The following is a 22,012-nucleotide window of genomic DNA, read 5'->3' on the forward strand; positions in this document are numbered from 1 at the left end:
CGTATACTAGTAGTAGTATAGTAATTATGATTATACACATTATGATAGGTCTTCCATAATCTTCCTACCCATATATATATATATATATATATATATATATATATATATATATATATATATATATATATATATATATACATATAGTGGGATGGTGCTGATACTCGTACCGTACGCCTCTGTCATCTTAGGAAGAATTATAATCGAGACAATTTTATGATGATTTAAGATGTTGCAGGTAGCCGGCTGGTGGGAAGCTTTCGACCTTCGGTCTTCTTCATCTTTATTGTCTGTTTATACAAAATGAAATAGATGTATATGTCACATGATCACTCTCATCCCGCCACAGACAGTCACAAGACAACCCAAGAAACACAGACACGTCTGCTTAGCAGGTAACTACATTACGTTTAGTTATGATATGTGTTTAATATTTTTTATTGTATGATATGCCTGTAACATACACCCATTACTATATATCTACTTACAGTTATACATCGTTGAATGTTTTGCAATTGCCAAATATGTTGCCAAGTATGCTCTGAAGCTGTTAACTCATGCTGAAATTGTATTCAATGTATTATGTTCATTACTCCATGGATCTTATGTTCAAAACATCTATTTCATTTTGTATAAACAGACAATAAAGCTGAAGAAGACCGAAGGTCGAAAGCTTCCACCAGCCGGCATCCTGCAACATCTTCTGTCATCATTACATTGTCTCAATTATATATATATATATATATATATATATATATATATATATATATATATATATATATATATATATATATATATGTATATATATATATATATATATATATATATATATATATATATATATATATATATATATATATATATATATGTATATATATATAGGTAATCGTAATCGTAAACGACAATGCCAACGATGACGTTTCAAAAAAAAGTTCGCGAATCGAGAGTAAATAATGTGTTTTAAGTGTGTGTCCCTAAATGAGTTGTTCGAAAGATGAAATAAAGATGAAAAAAATCCAACAAAAATTATGTAATTGAAGATTTTAATCATTTTGTGTCTAATCTTATATATCGATTGCTTAGAAGCAAACGTCTTTTTTAACTTAAGGCTTCAAAACAATAACATGTGAATAAATCAATATAATATACGAATCACATTTACTGACTCATAAACATACAAATAATTACAATCATAATATGTAAGCATCCAAAGTACATTGTATGTTGAATAAGCAACATACATTCATGTAAAATAGGCAAGCGTTTCTTTTACACTGGGGCAGTATAAAAAAAGCTGAGACATTTCGAATTTGTCTGTATACTGAAACACTTAATGTTAGCCGGTTATAATCGTATACTTTGAGTTTGAGACTCGGCAGTTATTGCTTACATTCACCACCAACCATTAATTTCAACGAGTTCTTTAAACGGTATATGTTGGTGAAAACTGCATCCGGAGGACTTTATGTGGCATTTCATTCTGACTTTGTTCCCATATTCAACGTATAAATTTAAAGGTGAAATGATATAAGTTTCATTGGAATCGAGCATAAAGTAAAAAATAAATGTTCATGTGAATCTGTAAATTCCCACATGTTTTCAAGGAACAGTGATAATATTGTTGCAGCCACATAGTGACGTCATTATGAGATGATGACCTCACCACCTTACAACTCTTCCATTTGCTTGTACAAAATTGTTCTCATCAAATCAAGGACATCATAGTGGATGATGTTGTAGCTGCAATGATATATGGATGATATCTTTTTAAGTGTTTCTGCTTAGATCCTCGTAAAAAATAAGATAAAATAAAGACAGTAAAGAATTGTGTGTAGGTCAGTGGTAGACACAATCATGAAGAGATTACATCATCCCTCCTCTAATTTGTACATTACATGTGGTTTCGACCAGGATGACAAAACCTATTTTTTGTTAAGTCAAATGTTCAGGGAGCGAAAAAAAAACATGGCAGCCAAAGCATTATGAAAAATGGGATCGCCTTTTCCTTGACATGCCATGTTGGCTTTATTTTTTATCTTTTATTTATTTATTTTTTGGGGGGGGGGGTGGGAGAGGGGAGGGGTAAGACAGCTAGGATTATTTGGATAGGAAACCACTGAACTGATCACCTGGAAATTACTTGAAAAATAAAGTGATTTTTACCAAAATCTGAGATACAAGATTTTTCATCCAAGCTGCGCAATATCACTCTTTTGTGAAAGCATGTGGATCTTGAAGAATACGTTTGATAATTTTGATAAAAAAATTTGAATAAAACTTCTATAATTCTGTTCTTCTAGTTTACTTCTACTTATCTAACTGAATCACCTTGAACATTGAGTGGAATTTCACCTTAATCCTTTTCGTGCCTTCAATGTTGATTGCCATAGAAAGTCACATAGCATTTTTACACACGGTCCAAAGTCCCTGGCGCAGAAAGAGTGAACCATTACACATGACTGTGGTGATATTTCTAAACACAGACAAGTATTTCAAATCACTGTTGGCATGAGTGCAATAATTGTGATAATTTTGATAAAATGAGAAGATGAAAATATCATTTATGATATATCTTTTCAGGAAGAATGCAAACTGCTCTCCAGAATTTATAGGCTGAAAAGAAAGCGATCTGTATATAGAAAGTCTATATAATAGTGAAAAAAGCAGTATAAGCAGAAGTAGTAGTAGAAGTACAGGTAAACATGTTCAAGATAAAAGTGATGATACTACCATCATTACCATCATTATTGTCAACATTACAAGAAGTGCAGAAGTAGATACTTAAATTCTTAATTGTAATATTCAGAGCAATGTTAGCTTTATTTGGCAAATGATTACGAAGTACTCTCAAACGGATCCGGCGTAAAATTGTCACGCCACTTGACATGGTATTTTGACGTAGCAAGTTTGCACTTACATCGTTGTACATCGATGACTGGGGTTCCGCACCATATTTTCAGTCACATTATAGATTATCAAAATCAAAAATAAAAAGCATGGTCTTGTCACACCAAGTGATGCAAGAGTGCTGTGATCAAACCCTAGTCAAGGAATTCCACAAAGTTTTTAGAAAGATGATGCCTTGTCATCAAAATATCGGCTTACAAAAGGTGATTATATGCTGCATAGATTAAAATTGTGTCATCGCGTTCACACACACATCAAATCGTGCTGTTTTCACAAATTCAGTCATATGTTATAATCATTATATTAAACACTTTAGGGTTTTAACTTAAAAGAATGCATATCTTCATTTATTAATCGTGATGATAATTCTTACAAAATGAAAAAAGACAAAAAACAGTCTATGTTTATATATTTGACACTCAATGGTTTAAAGTAAAAAAAAAACTGTGTATTTTCATTCATTTATCGTGATGACAGTTCTCACAAAATAGAGACGAAAAAATAATAATCGACTGCGACGATTTCACAATTATCCGTTCTCACTTTCAGTCAGTTATCGAATAAATAGCTACATCCTAGTATTCAGATTAAGATAATCAATCAAAGGACAATATCAGGTCAAAAATGTTGCTTAAGAAATGTTTACAACTTTAACTTTTACAAGGACTAGAAAGTGTTATTCTTGTGAATGGGAAATATCCCTTGTCCTGAATAAGTAGCAGCTGTGGTGGTGAAGTGGTATGTGTCATCAATTTTGTTGTAACATTGGAAATTTCATGAATTGAATTCCGAAATAATCTTTCATCAAAAGTCCGAGTAAAATCTTTCCACAGGATAGAATCCGAAGTCTTTCTTTAGAAAGTGTGTTGGACTGTTCGGTGGACAAATTTCTCCAAAGGCAGATGGCGTGTAGACGTTACAGAGCGGACAGTCAACACTGTGTGACGGGACGATGACGGGTGCCAAACGCGATGGACTGCCGTAGACGAACACGGTGTTGGGTGTTTTGAAACGATTGTCTGGCCATATGACATGAGGATGGGGCGGTTGTAATTTCTTCATCACGCTTTCGGTAATGTTCTCCCTCAGCTCAAGGTTCTTGTTCGACAATGACCCGTTCATGTCTTTGATCACCGCGCTACTATGCTTGAAGATATCAAGCTTTCTCTTGGCCGAATGAGTGGGACGATCTCCCTCGTCGTTGCTCAGTGCCCCCTCCGATAGTTCCGGCGTCGAAATTTCGCTTCTTGATAGGCAGCCATCGTCGCGGTCCTTGGCCGATGTTGTTGGTCTGGTCAACAGACCACTGACCTCCGCACAGTAGCCTCTCTCTTCGCCTTCCCATGGGACTCGCTCTTCGCTGTCGCCGGACTCCCGATCGTTCTTCCCCTCGCCTTCCATTCGTGCCAAGATGACGTCTTCTAAAGCTGCCGTGCTCAAATCCTCGTCAGTTTTTGTCCTTTTCTCATCAACCTGCGGCAGACGGCGGAAGGCGGATTTACACTGCCTCGCGACGAGTTCCTCCTCGTCACAGGCCCACTTCTCCTTGATGGGAGATTTTGTGTGCTGCCTGTCCGAATCCTCGTCACTGCAGTTCGAGGCAGTGCTAGAACCACATGTTACACTCCCTTTCCCCTTGATCATCCCCTCTGTGTCACCCCAGCACACGGAGTCCACTTTCGAGGCGGTGCATCGCTGCCTCCTCTCCACTTTGGCGCTCTTTCTCTGTAGCACTGAAGCCGTCAACGAACGTTTGTGTTTCTGTATATTCTTCACCAAATCCACCCTGCTATATCCGGTTCCTCCCGTCCTCCGAAAACCACCTGTCTTTGCTCTTTCCTTCACTGATCCTTTCTCGTCCCCCTTCTCCTTTTCTCCCTCTTTACCCTTTACGTCACCATTAATCTTCTGCTTTTCTCTATCCCCCTTCTTCGATGGAGAGGCTGATGCTGGTGGTACTGCTTTTTGACGAGTTTTCGTGATTTTTGGCAACTGGAGTTCGTCTTCGAGAGCTGGCATAGTCTGCGCCATTTTTGGCGGTGTGATGATGCCCGCATCTTTCCTGACCCGCTCCAACTCCTCGTTTGCCGACATCGTAAGCCGCATGAGCTGCTTCTCGCTCATGCTACCCAGCGGTCGAAACTCAGCCCGTCGATCTCGATGACGACTGTGATTGGAATGATGACGGAGCTGTCGACAGCTCTCCTCCTCGTCCGACTGTTCCGGGGCGACCACGCATCGGCGCCCTATCGACGACGACGACGGAAGCCGAAACTGCTTCTTCCAACTCACGTGGTTGACGGTTCGCTCCGCCGTCGACAGCGGGATGCGAATCGGCTTACAGAACGGGTTGGTTGCCAACAGCGTCGCCGGCATTATTTCCATCTTGGATATCGCACACGGAAAAATCCAGTTCTTTAGCTCAGTAACATGTCTTCATACAGCATCAGTCTTTCTCAGAAGTCAGACATGGCAACAGGTCACGCCGCGATGCAATCGATAGACATATTGTATAGCCTCTCAAGGTCAATTTGAAGTTAGCCGAGCTCCTTTTCTTTCTCTCTCTTTCTGTTCATCGATCCTCAGTAATCTGCAAGAGATGAAAACAAGTAAATAACTCATGAAACAATCGCCTGAATCTCTTGAAATTCGTATGTAATTGGTAAACATCAATCGTATGTTTATGACATTTTTATGTAAACGCGCATAATCACAAAGGCAGGACATATTTACACAATGTAATGCAATAGAAAGGCTTTACAAGTACTAATATTCATTTCAGTCATCTAAAACGCTTCATTTTATCATGATTATTCAACTTTAATACTAGTATATCCTCTTTTTATCTACTTGCTTGGGATCAGTAAATTTGAAGAACAACAATGTGATGTGTCAAAAAAAAGACAGACTTCTGCGTTGCACGTTTTTGATGAAGATCGCGAAACATGTTAATACTATGTAAGGAAAATGATTTCGTCTGCCTTGCATGCACAAATCCCAGTTGTCTCGCTTGGGCAACACTGTCTTGGCTCTTCTGAATGCCTGGAAGAACTTTTATTTCTATCATGAACATGTTGAAACCCTGTTTGCCCATACAACTTTGATGAGCTTTAATACAAAATTACATTAATCTAATTTCTGTTTTCAAGATATTTGCTTCATTATACTTATGAATGATATATATTGCTCTTGATGTATCTGTTTCATGCTTTGTATGGCTCTTTTGGGGAAATGTGATCTTTCTTTCTTTTCTTTTTTTTTGTCGTACATCATTATTATGAGTCGTTGTAAGACCATGCACTGAATTGAAATAAAGTGGATTGACATAGCAATTGAACACTGCGAATTATAAATGATGAAAATATTACAACAGTGAATCGGAAGCTGAAAAGGTAGCGGACAATGATTTTCCTACAAGGTTCAAGGCACGTAACAACAAAGCGGAAATAAAATTCTCTCTAAGATTCGACGCGAGGAAGACATTGCTTCGATGATTGCATACCAAGAATGGTATCTCCTTTTCAAGATCATGAATGTGGTTAGGATCAAGGCTAGTTGTTTCCCATTTTCTTTTCAAATCTCATTCGTTTCTGTAACATAGATAAAATCATTGTTTTGTTTGAGGGTCACACGGTATTCTCATTGTTTTGTTTGAGGGTCACACGGTATTCTCATTCGAAATATATTTTCTTTCCTCTATCTTTTTTTCTTTGTTTGATGGTAGTTTCTGCTTCTTTGCCATTGTCTTATCAGAAATGTTATAACATGACGTGCTGAATGAACAGAACTATGTTTGTTTGTTTTTTTCAGTTGTATCTCTGGGAGATGTGGAATATAGGAAACTGTTTTGAAATAGAACAGCAACAACAGTCTACAGTTACAAACGGTGTTTACAGACGTGGTCGGTAATTTCTTGTTTTATAAGCAAGGTTTTATGAGATTTTTAAAGACATCGCTTCACTGGACCATAACTAATCGTCCATGCCGAAGAGTCACCCGCCAAGACGACCTACAATACGATAAGAGAACCCAGTATATCTACACTACAGGATACCTGCATTTTTCTCTGAAAAATGTCACCTAATGCCTACAGGGCGTTGTCCCCGCCGCCTGCTGTTGATCTAATCGCACCCTTGTATAATAATAAGAGCTATTACGTTGTGGTATTATCTGATGAAGGACATATTCGGCATGCCGAAAGTTCACATTAATTATGATAAGGGGCTTATTTTTCTTGCACTTAATGTACATGATATCATATGAAGGGCAGGTCATATGAAAGATCAGAATGATTAAGCCTGTAAGTCTGTGCACGACGACGCTTCATAGGATTTTTCCTAACTTCATAACTTTCACGTATATACGCTCCTTTTCGACGGTTGCGCATGACAAAAAGGAAAATAATCTATTCAAAATGGTCAATACACTGTAACGTCGCAACAGCCGAGCATTTTATGTTATGTGAAGATGATTAACAGCAAGAGAGAGTGGAATCTGTGATAAAAAAAGAGTAAACTTTACAAGAAAGTCCCGCCAATGTGGGATAAACCTAGATAATATGGGTGTGACTTGCATTTCTGCTGGAGAATATGATTGGTTTGGTTTGATTGAATTGATGTATTAAATATCTTGCATGGATGTCGGGTGTCCTTGAGTGAACACTGGACTATAGTGCTAGTAACAACAGTGTTCATTCAGGTTGCAGGTAAAGGACACTTCCCTCATGGCGTGTTTCTATTCGGCTTGACCACTTTTATATCTACTTTTGATTTTCTTACGGTGAGAACTTGTTGATCTTCCTTTTTTCGCTAAAATATTGAAAGACATTTCAGATTTTCAATCCTAAATCCAGACTTGGATCGAAAAGATTTGTAACCATAATATTATGGCAATGTCATCACGTACTTACACTGGGAATTAAGGAATTTCTCACACATATTCTAAATCAGTCCACAGGGTATATTTCCTGAAAATCCTTACCTCAGTACGTTGTCCTCTCATCAAGGGGATGATTCTTTGCTACTGAGAATCAGTCGAAACTTGAAGACAGTTTCTGCCATCTCGAATTTTATTTGTGTCTTCTGCACTTCTGATCAGCCCTCTCACATCTACAGATCCCTGGCCATGTTTTACACTGACATGTACGAATGATAATGTCTTAAATTGCTGCCTCACACAGGGCGAAACGCCTCTCCAATGTCCAAAGTCGTTCTTGATGTCATAATTTTTAAACCGTGTATAGATCATCAAACGATAAGCCGTATCTGTTTTGAGACTTAGAAATGCCTGGAAAGGAGCCAAAAATGTCAAATATTTCACTTTTTTAAACTTGCAAAAGCACGGGGTCAGCGGCATCGAGCACTAGCGGGTTCTTCGCAGGCGAGCAATGCCCTCTTGTCGTAACCAAAGCAATGCGCATGGCGAACACCGTTTTACATCTACGGGACCGTGTTTTCGCACTGTCCTGCTGAAAACGCATGAAAGGGAAATCGATGGGTTACAAACGCAGATTCTATGGTCCCTATCTCCATACGTTTATTGTCCTCGAACGTTGAATCGATTTCTCCCGACCCTTTCAGATGAGTAACTATATTGCCTCAGCTTTGTTGTTTACTTTCTTTCATCCTGTGGGATAATGCTAACAACGCATTTGGGTCCCAATAATCGTCAAATCAAAACTTGTTGCGCTCTGTTTGAATACACGGACCCCGCTTGACGTAAAGACCAAACAATAACATTATTCATTTTGATATTGAGCGTGAGAATAAATATTTGTTTCCCTAACGCTGATATTTAATGATGAAATCTAACATTACCAAAAAAAAAAAAAATCCTCATATAACTCGCTGCCTCCGATAATTATACTGTATGATTGCGTCTGTAACATGGCGTTATACCTGCTGCTAGGAGTTAGAAATCACCACAGCAAATATATCAATGATGGTATAATAGCGACTTATAGTGTCAAAGAGCAAAGTATAATTTGACTTTGCATTATTTTGATCATAGTGATAGTAGATAGTGATGATGATGATTGGGATGATGTTAAAACATCTTTGAGCATTCATTGTTTGCGAACTTAGCACAATGCTTAGATTGTAACTTGAAGTCTCCTCTGTCATTGACTTTGATTGATGACTTTTGGGGGGAGAGAGAGGCTTGAGGGAGAGAGCAAGGGATGGAGGGAGTGAAAGAAAGAGGATGGGGAAAAAGAAAGAAGAGCAATGGGGAGAGACAGAGAAAGAGAAGAAAAAACATGTTGATAGACAGACAGACAGACAGACAGACAGACAGACAGACAAACAAACAGACTGACAGAGGTTCGCGTACAGATCGACGGTTTTGCATTGCATGGACTCAGACAAAATGTCTAAATCGTTACAGTTTTCGAACGCAAGTGCTCAACCCAACATGACGGTCCATACAATGTATACATGATTTGTCTTGACCATGGGACTGCCATGTACTTGAGTATGATATGCAGCACTGAACTTTTCTCAGTATTATAGTATCACTACATCACTATTGAACGTTGCTACGTATCATTCAAGACTTAGTGTTGATATCTTGATAACTATACCATATTTCACACGCACGCACACTCACATCCACAGACACATAAGCGCAGCTTCAGTCGCCTTCAGATAACAGACCAATGGCAAATTTTAAAAGACGGAGAAATTGCGCTATGTATGAGTATAAGCAGAAACGTTTTCAGATGTTTTCATGAAGTGCGCTGACACTGAAATGATGAAAACTTACTCATTGTCGCAAACTTTGATGATGATCTTTTTTCGCTGATCAGATTCATTGCTTGAATGTCATCATCATTTTTCAAACATCTCTCTCACTCTCCTGGCCTTCTCTTTAAGGTAAACCATGGGCAAAATTGTATAGAAAGTATGTGGAAATGTGTGACCACATGATGAACAATATTCATACATTCATTCACTCATTTATTTCCTTTCAAAACGGACGTTTGCTTCAGCAAAAGGCTGTTCTTCCACAAGTCCGTGCATATTGGATATCAAGAAACAGTTACACTAACGAGATAAAGTAACATACAGGAACATCATATACAGAAACCCTTGAAATATGCAATGAAAACGCACACACACATCGAAATACGACATCAACATTTGAAATTACAGGCTAATCGCATTAACAGCTTTATTAGATATGACTGAGAGCATAAAACTCTCCTCAATTTTTCCAACGTTTACAACACATACAACTGAGAAAAAGATGAGATACAATGTAAGTCACCCATATTCACACAACAGAGGGATGACATAGGTGATCATAACCCAGATAAAAAAAAAAAGAATAAGAAAAGAGAAGTGACGTATTTCAATTTTCAATTTCAACTTTATTTTCACCTCCATCAAAATGAACAAAGAAATTTATTTACATTGCATATACACGGGATATTTGTGATATAGAACAAAATTTGAAAAGGTACATAAGAAAATTATGAAAATGAAAAGTAGATGTGATTACATCTTTGTTAAATACATAAAGCGTATAATACAAGTCAACTAAGGATGAGGATGGAAGTGGAGGGTCCCACTAAGAAGCAAAGCTTGTACGATATGGGACCCTCAGAAAAATACACAAAACATCAATATAAAACACAATAAACGAACCGATGTCAACTGACATCAAAATGATTGGGAAGAGGAAAAAGAGAGAAAAGGAAAGGAAAACAAAAGAGGAAAAAAAGAGGAAAAAAGGGGAGAAAAAAGAGGGAACTACAGCATGTGCCATCGTGGACGCAAGCAATCTGGATTTCATAATGTAAAATAAGTGATAAAATACAAGCTGGATTGAATGTAATGCAAAACATTTTTTATACGTAGTTATGTTGGTAAGAATGCAGGAGAAAAAAAAAACACATCGTTATATTTAGAACACAAACAGGGACATAGTTTAATAGAAGGACTTATGTAAAAAGGAATGATGACTTGACTGAGATGATAAAGGGAAACTAACTCTGTTGGATGTTATAAAGTTTCAATAAAAATGATTTTAATTTATTCTTAAAGGAATTCAGAGATTGAGCTGTAGTAATGTTACTGGGAAGTGAATTCCAGTACTTTGGCCCGTCGTAAATAAATGTGTTTTGAGCCAACAAAGTTCTCAGAAATGGCAAATGGAAATCATTTGATCGCCGTGTTGGATAATTATGAATGGATTGATTTCTTTGAAACATAAACGTAAAGTGAATGAAAAATGTAAAATGGGATCACCTGACTGTAAAGAGTTGGAATACACAAAAGTGAGAGATAATTGCAACGCTTGATGGGTAACTCAGGTGGTGGATCATTACCCATGATGGAATGGCAGTATTGGAGTTATCATCCTTAAAGAACTGCAATACTTTGTTTAATAGATATTTCATATTTCTTACACGAGAACACTTGACCGAATTAATAATACTTGTTGTCATGTCCTCATTGCTTCGTGTATTAAAAAAAAAAAAATGTATTGGGCACCAGCTAAGAGGCTAAGAAGATAAATACGAATCATATGAAATGCAAGAGAGAGTGACGTCAATATTAGAAAGATGAATAGGATATTAATTAAAGTAGAGGATATTACTTGTTGCGATCGCCAAAGTGCTGTGTTCGAGAAACCTGACCCATGCAAAGACGTACCATGGAAGTAACCGCTGTCAGTGACCATTGTTTTTCGAACTTGTCCCAAAGTCGGAGGGAAGGAATTTATTGATAATGCCGACATTCGATTGATCTACTGTTGTGACCCCCGCGGTGTTGTATTGTTCTCGGCGAGGATAAAGTGGTTAATCAAGGTTAAACACGTGGTGTCCTATTCAAGACCTCATTAAAGTTGCATCGATATCAAACGATGATATGAAAAAAAGGGCGCCGCTTACGCTCCTGATAGAGTCACGTTGACCTCTTACCGCCACTTCGCATTTATTGTTTCGGAGCTCAGCGCTACCAGGGAGGTGAGCCTCCCTGGTGCTATATACCGATCATATCAACATCTACCCTCTTCACCTCCCCCTCCCCCCTCCCCTCCCCCACTCTCTCTCTCTCTCTCTCTCTCTCTTGTTTGCTCTTTTCCCCTCTACTTTTCCGCCATTTTGAAGCGTTAATTGTCGCAATCTGAGGTTACAAATTAATTTACATCAGGCTTTATGAAAATGCGCAAAGTAAATAAGGAAAATTGCTCTTAAATTCATATTATCAACCATGAGTAAGCACACATGATTGTGAACAAGAAACGTCAGTGTCCAACAGGAACGCATTATAAGGCATGAATTTGAATCGGGTTTATTTTAAAACTGTGGGAAGGTTAGAAGTAGTGCATTCATTGTGATATTTCTTTCAGCGCAAGTAGATATCTTACTTGGTGTTATCCACGACATTGTTCATGCCATTCATCGAGCTGAAATGTTTGCACTGAGCAGAATTCGTAAAATCTCAACTTTTGAGGTTGGGTGCGAGCAATTCGTTCCTGCATACTTTGCGTTTACCTTATAGAAATACACGTCACAACAAAATGCTAGAATTGCCTTGTGCTCCTTGATCACCGTGCGAGAGAAAGTATATATGGAATATGAAAAATGAATATACTAGTAATGGAAAGTGCAATGACATTGGGCAGGTGATCAAAGAAATTTGACTACTTCATATTTGACAACAGTTAAAAAGCCAACACGGTACCGTCTGCATGCACCCCAGCAGTAATTACGTTGTTCGTTCGGAGTTGAGATCAAAATTCCCTCTAGAACTGTACTTCTGCATGCCTAATTCAATGTCAGGGTTTATACTCTTCCCCAATAATGGCTAAGAAATTATTATTCTGAAACATTGTGTTAAAGATACTGTCAAAAAGGAACTCGTCTGATATGGCGCTACAACCACACAATCGTCCTTGTAGCTCATGAGAATGATTTGCTGACGCTATAAGCATCTAATAACATTATTACTATACAGACCAAACTAAAACAAAAGTCACGTTAACTAATAAATTGAAATGTGTAACCTTTTGTAACCTCCGGAAATGTCAGAGCGGGTGGCAATAACATAGTCATAATTATCCAGTCCATAGAAATTTGGTTTTCATCCAAGGGTAAACTGACTAAGAAAAAAAAAATCAAATAAGCCGAAATGAAGGGAAAAACGGTATCATCTGCGTATTCAATTTACTATGCCTACCTCCCTCTGTCAACAAACAACAAAAATGACTCTTTTCATTATTGTCAAATAATGTATCAAAAAATTTAGAGACTTCAGCCTTTACGATATGAGCATTACTTCTGGGCAGAAGTATGCGGAAGAAAAAAGAAAGAAAACAGGAAAGTCGAGGTGTGACAAGAGTTCTGATCGCATCTCATAACAACTTCCAAATACTGTCAATCACGCTTCATATGCAATGACCAGTTAACGAGGTTTGAATAACGGCGATTACCAATGGTCATTACACAGAAGAACAAAACAAAAACCAAACGAACAATAGAACATCGAGAGGCGTCGGCCATTGTGCATTTCGGACTTCTTTTTACTTGAAACTATCATTATCTTTGAGGAGGTGGATTCAGTGTCAAGTTCAACCCTGTCCACGTTTGTTTTATTGACATCCTGTCAAGAAGATGATGATGTCAGCACTGAGAAAAAGAGATCTTCTTGGTTGTATTATCTTTCAATAGAGAGCTTTCTAAGGAGGTGTCACCAGTGCCCTTAATTGACTTAAGCAGCTGGTTGAGGTGTAAGGTGTCTTAGATAAGCTGACCCCATCCCTTGCCGCATACACCCACCTTTTGTTTCGTTTTGTCTGTCATTGTTTTCATTGTCCATTCAATCTCAAGTCTCTGCGAAACTGTTAACTTGACTTAGCATGACCTGCTCTTCAGCATCGTGATCGATGAAACGTAACTCATCCATTTTCACAGCTCGTCAATCAAGTGTCAATCAAGCAGGAAGAATAAGATTAGCTGATGGGAAAATCGGATGAATAGAAGGGTACTCAGCTCGGTGTCAAGCATGTCAAACGTGAATCAACGAAGGATTAAAATGTGAATGAACGACACTGTTCCTCCTTCTTTTTCCTTTTCATTCTGACAGGTGAATTAATGAACTTCATCTCTTTACACGCTCATGATTACAATGCACAGCAGTACCACGACGCACGCACACACACACACACATCCTTAATTTTAATTAAGAAAAGAGGTGTTCTAATCTTTGATATCAGTGCATGAAATATTCTGTAATTAAGGGCGAAAGAATTTATTTGTTGAAAAAGAAAATCTGAGAAAACATTTTGTTGATGACAATAGCTTAAAAAAGAAAGAACTCATGAAATTTTTGAGAAGAAGTAGAGCATACTGAATTGACTGCGTTTATACAGATCAATGACTTTCAGGCCATCAAGGATTAGAAACTGACTAGTACACATACTCTGCAAACACGATATCAAACGTTACTACAGATGATTAGCAAACACTTTATTTTCTGCATTTCATCATAGACTATTGTGGATGAGGTAAATAAGATACAGTATAGCACAACAGGCCGAAATTATCTGTACGACATTGTGTGGCGTCACGGAGGTGAAATTCCAAGTATTAGAAACAAAGTTTCAAAGACAGACTTTGCCATCACCGAGTAAAATATAGTAATTACATGAAGTGGAAGAAAATTCCTTGACTGTATGACAGACTATTCTAGATGAGATAACGCTATGTTGACCGCATCATATCTCTCACGTCTCCGAGGACACAGACGAACGGGCTTTGTGATTTTGATGAGTAGTACTATTCTAATAGAACTGAATAAAGGCGATGAAATGCGTCATTTCGAATGACATAGGAGACATTTACTGTCTGGCAGAATATCTTGTGCAAGGCAGCAGCTTGCACATTGCAGCGTGTAACAAAATGCCTCTGACCTTATTGAGGAACGAATGTAAGGATTTGATGGGGTAAGAACCAATAACAAGCAGGGGCAATTTTGTTTATGCGACCAGTTATAGCCAGCGATCTTGATAGGCCCAGAACTGATCGAGTGCCTGCAGTGACGCACATCTTTCATCCGCAATTCCCGTCACGCTGAATGGGTCTTTTTTTCGTGTACATCCTGAACGAAAACCACAATGGTCCCTGTCGTGCAAGACAGTAATTACCGGGGGATAAGGGTGCTTGCATCCTTTGTGTTGCGCCTCTATATTTAAAGGTTTTATCTGGAAATAGAAACCAAAACAGAATAATACCCTTGATTGAACAAGGCGAGAAAAGAGGGCGCGTGTGCGTATGTGTGTTTAGGAGGGGGATAATAAAGTACAAAGTCATGTAGACATGAAGTTAGTTGAGAGGTGTCATCAGCTGCGCAACGTTTGCCGTAGGAGCTGTCACGTGTTACTAACACTTCACAGTCTGAACCGATTTTTTACGACTTCTCGAAAGATTTCAAACCACTGAATTTTGGAGCACAAGCTTTAGACTTCATATTCTGAAACAAACTTCGACAAAGTTGTACCGACAGCCAGCACGTTACTCCTCCTTTTTCCCCTGCCAATCCGTACTGAGATGAAAGAATCAGGAGACATTCGTCGGGGTTCAATCTTCGGCAAGCGACCCCGTTCACCTCCCGAGGAGAAAACCCAGTGCGAGAGAGATACCAAGCGAAAGGATGCGAGCAGCACGCCGAGAACCTCATCCAGACTACGCAGCCTGCTTTCTGCGAATGACCAGACAGACTGCCACTTCGACTATGACGTCGACGGCGTCGAGACTCGAACACCAAGCCCGTCGAATCACAATGTCCCTGGCTCCCCGCCGCCGCGCAAGCTGCCCAGCAGACTCAAACGCGTCTTCCTCTTCGAGAACGCCATGGAGCAACGCCTTCTCGATCAGCAAATGCGCAGATTCGAAGCCCAGCAACATCGCGAGGCCGTTGCCATGGCAACGGATATCGCTCGCGTTCGAGAGTCGTCGGCGAGGATGATGCGAGAGGCTGCGAGACTCACGAGAGAGAAATCGGCTAGCAGTACGAGGACCGGATGTGCCAGCTTGCCACCCATCCTTCTGGATTCAAGTAATTCGATGGTGTACAGTCCACAGCGTCTCCCGTCCAGCCCGACGGAAGTCATTCGTCAAAGGGCGTTGAAAAAGAAAGCGAACTCGGCAGGTCTATTCCTCCCCAAGTTGTCACACGACGAGAAAGCGTCACATCGCAAAGGCAAGTCCACCAACAAGCGTGGCATACTACTCACCTTACCCCAGGTTTTGGACTCAAAATACGGCATTACCACCCGTCCAGGGAGAACATCACAAGAGTTACCACCTACTCGTTCGGAGCGGGACACGCACGCGGCGCTGACGGAACGATGTCTGAACGACGACCGCTTCAAACGACTGGAGGAAAGTCTGCTATCGATGTCAACCGTTCGCGACATCGAGGAACGACTGGGCCCAAACGCTGCTAAACATCCAACAGAAATTGACAGTACCGATGACAACAGCGGGTACCTCACCTACGACGAGTACTCCGACTTCGACAGCGAAGACGATGAAAACGATGAAGACGATGAAGGATTGGTAGCTCCATGTCCATCACGAGCTCATCCGAACACACCTGTGACGGGACTGCGTAGACTCAGCTATGATATAACTGTGAATGAATTGTGAATTAAAATGACAGTTGATAATCACGAAAACATCGAAACTTCAGGAACATTGCAACTGCCTAATTCTGCTGTACCGTTGCGTGAAACATCGACGAGTATCATCTGGAATTGTCAAGATGAAGTTTAGAGAGATGTACCAAACATTTATTTAATGATGTACCCAGGGAAGTGGATATATCCTATTGTTTTACTGAAATGTTTGTTGTTACTGAGAAAATTCTCATTACTTACGTCGCCTGTTTGTGTATAATCCGACTTAAAAACAAAAATCAGTAAGTCGTCTCTATGAATATCAAGAACAATCAGGTGATGGGTCCGTCTTTTGAAGAATAAAACAATTAAGAAAATAAATTATATTTATTTTCAGGAATGGAAACGTCAAACTCGTGCACGTGTTTTTCCAGATATTTTGTTCAGTTATCATGATTTTTGATTGAGAATCCTAGACTATGTCTGATTGCTCTGTCTGTGCTGTGCTGTAATTTTGCATGCAATTATGAAATATCCACAGCTAGACTTTTGCTCATAAAGATATAATTATATGTGGGAAAACAAAATGGGGATGCAGAGACAAAATGTATGTGCGGTTGGGTACGTGTATGTGTGCGTGTGTTGGATTGAGTTTGTGGCGCGTTTTAGAATTCCATGTCTGTGAAGCATATTATGTCTTGCCCAAAGTATGCTTGTATGTCTTGCCCAAAGTATGCTTGTATTGAGCTCATGTTTCGTCTGTTGAAAGTTGAAGGTTTATTGACACAATCACCCCATTTGGGGCATACGAGTTCAAAATCAATACATTATACAAAACATGAAAACATACACAAACATAGTGATGTACAGAATCGTTACGGGCACCGCCTGCTAGCACTAAAGCAAGAACTCATAGATATACAAAATTCCTTATACCATATTATAGGCCTACCAACTGAATAATCTTTAATAGTCATATTTACAAACAAAAAATAAAAGTCACTAGGCTGTTACACTGTTTATATATATATATATATATATATATATATATATATACATATATATAGGTATATGATAGTATATATCATAAATACATCCTAATGACTTTTATTTGCTTTTGTAAATTTATATATATATATATATTATATATATATGTATATGATTAATCACTTATCAAAATATTCAACAATTTCTTTACAGAATTTCGTTTCATTTCGTTTCATTGGGCGCATTCATTTCTCGTGTGTGATTTACTGCGTGTGTGTGTGTGTGTGTGTGTGTGTGCGCGCGCGCGCGTGTGTGTGTGTGTGTGTGTATTCTGCGCTTGCGTGTGTCTGTATTAGTTACGCACTGCCAAGTTGATATATATTATATATATATATATATATATATATATATATATATATATATATGATTTACGAGCAAATTGTTATGCTCTCAAACAAGTACTGAAAATGTGTCCGTAAAAAGACAAACAAATAACTGAAAGGAATGTAAATAAGATCATGGGGAAATACAGTCAACACTTTATTCTTCGAATCATATACCCGGCGTACTCGATTCGGGGTGCGGTACAAGAAGTCACCTCAATGGTGTCTACATTGCTATTGGTCACCTGTACGTCTAAACTGACCAATCAGGGAGCTTGAATAACTTCTTGAGTTTATTATTGTACACTGTCTCCAGTCACACAATACCGCGTCATAGATTATACTCTCGTGTCTGTGTGTCAGTGTTTGCCAGTAACTCCACCTTTTCCACCTTTATCTTTTCTGCTTGTTCACATGCACATACCTAGTACAGTATATGCACAATTAGCTCATTATAGCTTCACAAAAATGAAAATGCACAATCCACGTAAACGTCCAGTCATCACAACAAAGCTCTAGGCCTACTCTTATACCACTAGATTAACTTATATCGGGTATTTGATCGGTTACACGAAATTGTTTGTTTGTTCGTTTATGTGTCTATTAGTGTACCTTTATTCTGTGTATTGGTATGGGTATGAGCATGCGGGGTATGCTCCTCTTTATTACGTCAGGACGAGAAACAAAAAAAAAATACGAGTGACACATTGGTGACAGGTTAACCATTTGCCTGTAGAGTGCAAAGTCAAACAACCAATCAGCACCTACAGTGGTTTTGTGACTATTTGCATCATAGTTTATTTGCATATAGTACCCAATGTCTATTTGCATATAGTACCCAATGTCAAATTTTACATTTTTTGATATAACTCCATTATATACAGGTGCAAGCATGTGAGGGTCCACGTACAACTCTGTGTGGGAAACTCTGGAGAGTGATATCCAACTGCAACCTGATATCAAAGGAGTAGTTTACTCGAACCTCCAATCAGCAACTACGTACATGAATATTACGAGTCATTAAACGAAACAAAATTGACGTGATTGTGCGTTGTGCGCAGGCCTGTCTCCATGTGGGGGTTCCCTGCGACCTTTATGCACATGTTTCGGCGCGTGTGTGGAACGTTGGTGCTGTCTCGTTTAGTTATGGGTCTAATGTTCTGAAGTATTGTTCTGAAGACAGTAGGGCACTCGAGGTAGGGGTGGGTTCTCTCTTGCCATCATACCTATCTATACAGGTCCCAATAGCTGCAAAATGATAATTAGTCATTTTCATCAAGTTCGCATTTTCCCTATTTACCCCCCCCCCCTCCCATATCTGTCTCTTTTCCTCTCCCCCTCGTATTCATATATATATATATATATATATATATATATATATATATATATATATATATATATATATATATATATATATATATATATATATATATATATATATATATATATATATATATTCCTACTCTCCTATACTCTCATATCCCCCTCTCTCTTCTCTATCTCTAGAGATTTACACATTTTTATCATGCAATCTTCCCAACAACTCATCTCCTTTTTTTTCTTCAAATTTAAGTCTGCCCATCTCCCTTTCTCCTTCTTTCTCCCTCTCTTTCCTAAAAAACAAAACACAAGAACAAACAAAAAACAAGCAAGCAAACACACAAACAAAAGCCCAACAACCAACAACTCACAAGGTTCTGCCACTTACACGCCTCCTACACAAAGTCATATCCACCAAACGCTCAGCTCTATAAAGACATTATTTAACACAAATGATTATAGATGGCAGCACCATATTTATTCCAGCTGTGTCAAACACATATCCATACAAAAATATAATTCCATAATTTTGGATTAAAAGACACACATTCATTTTGCATATTATTTTTCTTTTTATTTTGATGACAAACTTAATGCATCACATTTGGTTCAAATGTCCCCTTGAGAATTTGGCATTACGATGGTTTACATGAGATGTAGATACACCCGGTGTGACCATTAGCGTCCGTAATGGAGTGGTCTTTACAACATTATTACAAGACAAGACAAGACAAAACAAATCAGGAAACAAGAAGAGACTCTTGCCACAAGGATGACACGAATGTCCGACATGATCAGCAGTCGACACTAGGAAGAAAGAAAGTGACGAGATTGATGCTGGTACTGCCAGACAAAGTATCTGATTTCATCAAGGGTCAGCTGACAAATACGGTCATTGTCTGGGCAAGATTGCTCACACTTTTTTTTTTTAATGTGTGTTTAGGCTCTTTGCTCTGGTTGCAGGAATTGCATAATATTTACAGTTAGTATCTCATTTTCTGTCCTTGGACAGGTAGCCATAAAACTTAATTATCAAATGGCACAACTCACTGGGCATTCTGAACAAAAGGGAATCTGATATCAAATAAATTTTGCGTCTGATTTCTCACCAAGAGGTCAGATCTTGGCTGTAACAAACAGCAAGAAAGATCTACAGTCAACGAGTTTGCAAAAGCACCTTCAGCATCTAATTGCAGCTAGATGGAGTCCTTTATTATCTGAAGAACCCAAGCACCAAATACTGATTTTCCAAGTTAAGATTGTGAAAGAGAGAGAGAGAAAAAAAAAAGGGGGAAAGGGGTGCCCTTCATAAATCATCTTGTCCACTACTTTACTAATGAAAACAACAACGACAACAATGAACAGATTTTTTTTTTTTTTTTTTTTTTTGGGGGGGGGGGAATAGTCGTCTGCAGTATCCCTTTCTAAAGAAAGAAAAAAACAACAACCACAAACACATATATACCAATCATATATCATGATTAACTCATACCCACCACAAGAACAAATACTATATTATGTTCAATATTAATAATAAATGCAAACACATTTAAGAAAGATTTATGGTGCATAGAAAAAAAGGACATCTAATTCTCATTCGAGACAAACATGATTATGAAATCGGATTACATGATAGCATAAAAGAGTAATTACACAGAGTAATATAATGATGTATGAAATCCACTTGACCACTTGTTGTTGACTACAGAGACTCAATATCTAAAGCCTTCTGTACTTTTAATCATTTTAGCGAAATGCAACTTTTTACTTCACAATGTTAATTCCAGCAGTCTACCCTCGACCAATCAGTAACCAGAATGCCACGCACTGACCAATAAGGTTCCTCCCTCTCTGCTAGGGGCGGAGTCTATCTGCAGCGCTAAATCCACATCTTAAGACACGTTTCTGTTCCGTTGAAAGTCATAAAAGTCATGGCCCAGAAAAATGCTGATTTTTTTTGCCTTTCCTTTGGTCAGTCAGCTTCAAACTCAATTTCCTCGGCTCAGCCTTCAGCAACTTTCAGACTCTTTTAATGTGGCAGGTCACAAATGATAATGTCTTCACAAAAAGTGGTTCTTTTATTTTCACTTCTCATATCAAACTACACACATTTTGGTCAAGTGTTCAGTTATATTTTGCAGTTACATGATACCTTACAATGTAGTTCTATCTTCACACTGTTAGTTGTTTGTATTGAAATAAAATTCATATCTTGACCTTAATAATCTCAATGAACATAAAGTCATTAAAGTCCTATATACAATTTAAGGCAACTTCACAATGATGTAGGCATCCTTACAAAGGCACCATTTGTCTAAGCTTTCTGCCTAGAGATTAAAAGCACAAAGGCAATGAACAAGTCAAAATTTGGTTCCTGAAAACAAAGATTCAATCATCCTTTTTCTTTCATACTTGCATTTTGTGCATAGGGGAAAACACAAAAAGAACTTTTTTTATGAACAAAAACATAGAACATTCCCTCATATATTTCATTGTAAATTTCAGACAGTCACATTAGATCCAGATCAGGAGAAAAAATATGTGGGCATCTTCAAAGTTATTAATTACAGCCCCCTACTTTACAACTTTAGAAGAAAGCACTAATTTGAAGCAAACATCTCATGCAGCATGTAAATGAGGCTTAGTCAAAAGTTGGTGTGTTTTTTTTTCTTCAAAATCTACATCATTCATCTCTAATGACTGTATGTATGTACCTGTGTTTTCTGTAATATTTGCTTTTTTTTTTGCATGTCCTTTTTCTGATGCTTCTGATAAATGGCAAAATTAGTACG

The 22,012-nt window shown here is 38.3% G+C and overlaps 1 protein-coding gene across 1 annotated transcript; it reads right to left on the reverse strand.

The window, feature by feature from the left end:
* Positions 1–3,198: 3,198 nt before the first annotated feature.
* LOC140232368 (uncharacterized) lies at positions 3,199–5,336 on the reverse strand. Its single transcript, XM_072312494.1, has one exon. It carries the CDS (start codon positions 5,287–5,289, stop codon positions 3,709–3,711), a length of 1,581 nt encoding a protein of 526 aa, XP_072168595.1. The 5' UTR covers positions 5,290–5,336; the 3' UTR covers positions 3,199–3,708.
* Between the last annotated feature and the right edge of the window lie 16,676 nt (positions 5,337–22,012).

The sequence above is a fragment of the Diadema setosum genome, chromosome 8 (assembly GCF_964275005.1).
Source record: "Diadema setosum chromosome 8, eeDiaSeto1, whole genome shotgun sequence".
In the NCBI taxonomy this organism is placed as follows: Eukaryota; Metazoa; Echinodermata; class Echinoidea; order Diadematoida; family Diadematidae; genus Diadema; species Diadema setosum.